This window comes from Dendrobates tinctorius, unplaced genomic scaffold (assembly GCF_039654945.1).
Source record: "Dendrobates tinctorius isolate UK_male_01 unplaced genomic scaffold, ASM3965494v1 ptg000070l, whole genome shotgun sequence".
Classification (NCBI taxonomy): domain Eukaryota; kingdom Metazoa; phylum Chordata; class Amphibia; order Anura; family Dendrobatidae; genus Dendrobates; species Dendrobates tinctorius.
In genome coordinates, this window is record NW_027361738.1 from 27,909,154 (window position 1) to 27,911,818 (window position 2,665).

The 2,665-nt window shown below is 50.6% G+C and overlaps 1 protein-coding gene across 1 annotated transcript; it reads left to right on the forward strand.

The window, feature by feature from the left end:
• The first annotated feature begins 927 nt into the window (after positions 1–927).
• LOC141095921 (uncharacterized) lies at positions 928–2,665 on the forward strand. Its single transcript, XM_073582277.1, has 3 exons — positions 928–1,168; positions 1,363–1,519; positions 1,624–2,665. Exons 1-3 carry the CDS (start codon positions 1,054–1,056, stop codon positions 2,642–2,644), a joined length of 1,293 nt encoding a protein of 430 aa, XP_073438378.1. The 5' UTR covers positions 928–1,053; the 3' UTR covers positions 2,645–2,665.

Genomic DNA, 2,665 nt, shown 5'->3' on the forward strand with positions numbered 1-2,665 from the left:
ATGAAAGCCTATGAGCGCCGCAATGCGCCGGATCCGGCGAAAGCCGGATCCGGTGGCCGGATCCGGTTTTTTTGGTCTGAGCATGCTCAGTAGCTCTGCCCACAGGAGATATATAAAAGCAAGACAATGGGACCCTCAGCCACACCCAACATGCCACCCAAGACAGCAACCAGGCGCAGGAGAAGGCAGCAGACATCTGCAGCAGCAGCACCATCAGCAACACCCCAAATGGAGCAGCATGCTGAACGGGAGGGGAGTCCAGAAGCAGATGAGAGACGGTAATTATCAAATCCCCCATTCCTCCAAACTAGGGCCATGGAATATCAAGATATTCATTGGCCCTTTGTTTCTCTTTATTCAACAGCCGCCAAAGAGATGCAGCAGCAGCAGAAATGGCATCACTGGCAGCAGCAATACCCACAGCCATGGAGTCTGGCCATCAACAGGACAGCACATCTTCTTCTGGGAGCCCTCCCTCGCATCGTCAGCGTTTGACGGTAAGTTTTTATTTCCAAAATCCATCATCTCTGTAATATATGTCTATTCATTGCCTTTTATTTCAAAACAGGAATCACAAGATGAAGAGGAGCTCCCAGAAGAAGAAGGAAGGGGTGGACAGACGCTTGGAGTAGGCTCACAATTCGTAAGTTTTTTGCATCAAACGCAGAAACACAACATCACACTACACACAACACATAGAAAACAATGTTCTGCAGACCACACACAGCAAACAAATGCCTACATCCAAACTCATAACATTTTTTGTTTTCTTCTCTAGTCTTCCCAATCTGGTGCTCGGCCAAGAGGTCCTCGCAGTGCCTCCCAGGGTCGTCGGCGACAGCAACGCGGCGGTCACCAGCGTGTAAGTATAAATATTTTTGCTTTGTTTTTTGGCACTTTTTATTTCATTTCTTTTGTGGAGGCTAATTATGTTATTTTTGTCTTTTTCTTTAACAGCCTTCACAGCGTGCTCCCGACTCTGACGGTGAGGATGGAGGGATTGATGTGGACCGCCTCATCGATCTCGTCAGAGAAAGGGAGCCGCTCTGGAATATGGCTGACCGCAGCCACGCTGACCTGATCATTACCCGACGACTCTGGGAGGAAATCTGTTCTCTCCTTGTGGGCCGCTGGGAGGACCTCGAAGCTCGGGACCAGATTAAAGAGCGTAAGTATATACAGTAACGGTTGCTTGATGTAAACCAGTGTTTCCCGAACTCCAGTCCTCGTGGTCCCCACGGATCATGTGTTCAGGATTTCTATTTACTATTGAAATCCTGAAAACATGACCCCTGGGGACCATGAGGACTGGAGTTTGTGAAACACTGATGTTGTATACTAACCACTCCTTTCTCGTTTCAGGGAACAGAATTGTGAATCGGTGGCGGTCTGTGAGGGATCGTTTCAAGAAGGAGTTCAATAAAGAGATGCGGGCCCCGAGTGGATCTGGAGGACGCAGGAGCAAGTACAAGTACGCACAAGCCCTGTCGTTCCTCCGGGAAACAATGCTCACCAGAAGGTAAATATTACACACCACATGTGAAAAAGATGTAACTTTTTTTTTTCAGCCAGGGCCATACCATGTCAGTATTTTAATTGTTTTTTTTTCTCTTTATTCCACAGCACGGTGAGCAGCACTCGGGAGCCTGCACGATTGGACCCTTCTGAGGCGATCCCTGAGGAGACCGGCACCGAGGGACACTTCGACCTCCCCGGTACATCTGCACCTTCCCTGCCTTCCCACACATTCGACCCATCTGTCCCATCCACCAGCACAGGAGCATCGTGGCCGCCTACATTACATGAAGCTGCTGGTGAGGAGATCGCTTTCCCTTTACCCCACCCTTCTGCCCCTGCCGCCTCTAGTACACCTGCGGGTACTGGGCGGCAGCGGCAGAGGGGTCAGGAAAAGAGTTATGCGCAAGAGTTATTGCATCTGAATGCATCTTTCCAGAACTGTCTCAAAGTCTTGTCAGAGCAAATCTCCGCAGGCTTTCAGCAGATCAACTCCAGCATTCTGGAGGTGAAGACACTTCTGCAAACCATGCATTCAGAAGCAAGATCTTCGCCAAACCACACCTTTTTCAGGTCTGTTGTGGAGCGCATGGAAACGCTCTCTCCTGCCCAGCAGATGCATGTAATGCATTCGTGCCACGGTGCTCTACAGCAGGTTACCTCCCAACCTCCACCTCCCACCACTGTAGTTCCTCCACCTGCACCCCCTCCAGCCACTTTCCATCCTCCCCCTCCTATTACATCTGCACCCCCTCCAGCCACTTTTCATCCTCCCCCTCCTACTACATACCAGCAACCTGCCCAGTACCAGCAACCTCCCCAGTACCAGTCATCTCCCCACTTCCAGCAACCTGCCCCGTACCAAACTCCTTCCCCGTACCAAACTCCTTCCCCATACAACTTTCCATCAACATCATCTGCTCCTACAGTCCCTGCCCAACCCTCCACTCCACCACCCACCACCTCTTCTGCTTCCCACATGTCCACCCATTCTGTAGTTTTTTCCACACCTTCACCTCTAACTGTTCCTTCCCCACCACGATCCCAGTCCTCTCTCCACACACCCAGTGTCGAAGTGTCCCGCAGCCCCTCCAGCAGTATTTCCACCCCACACTACACAGAATTGTAATGTGTGTTTTTTAATAAAAAT

Coding starts and splice junctions, on each gene's coding strand:
- LOC141095921 (XM_073582277.1), top strand. CDS start 1,054: ATGGCTGACCGCAGCCACGCTGACCTGATCATTACCCGACGACTCTGG. Junction 1,169..1,362: donor TCGGGACCAGATTAAAGAGC/GTAAGTATATAC, acceptor TTCTCGTTTCAG/GGAACAGAATTGTGAATCGG. Junction 1,520..1,623: donor GAAACAATGCTCACCAGAAG/GTAAATATTACA, acceptor TTTATTCCACAG/CACGGTGAGCAGCACTCGGG.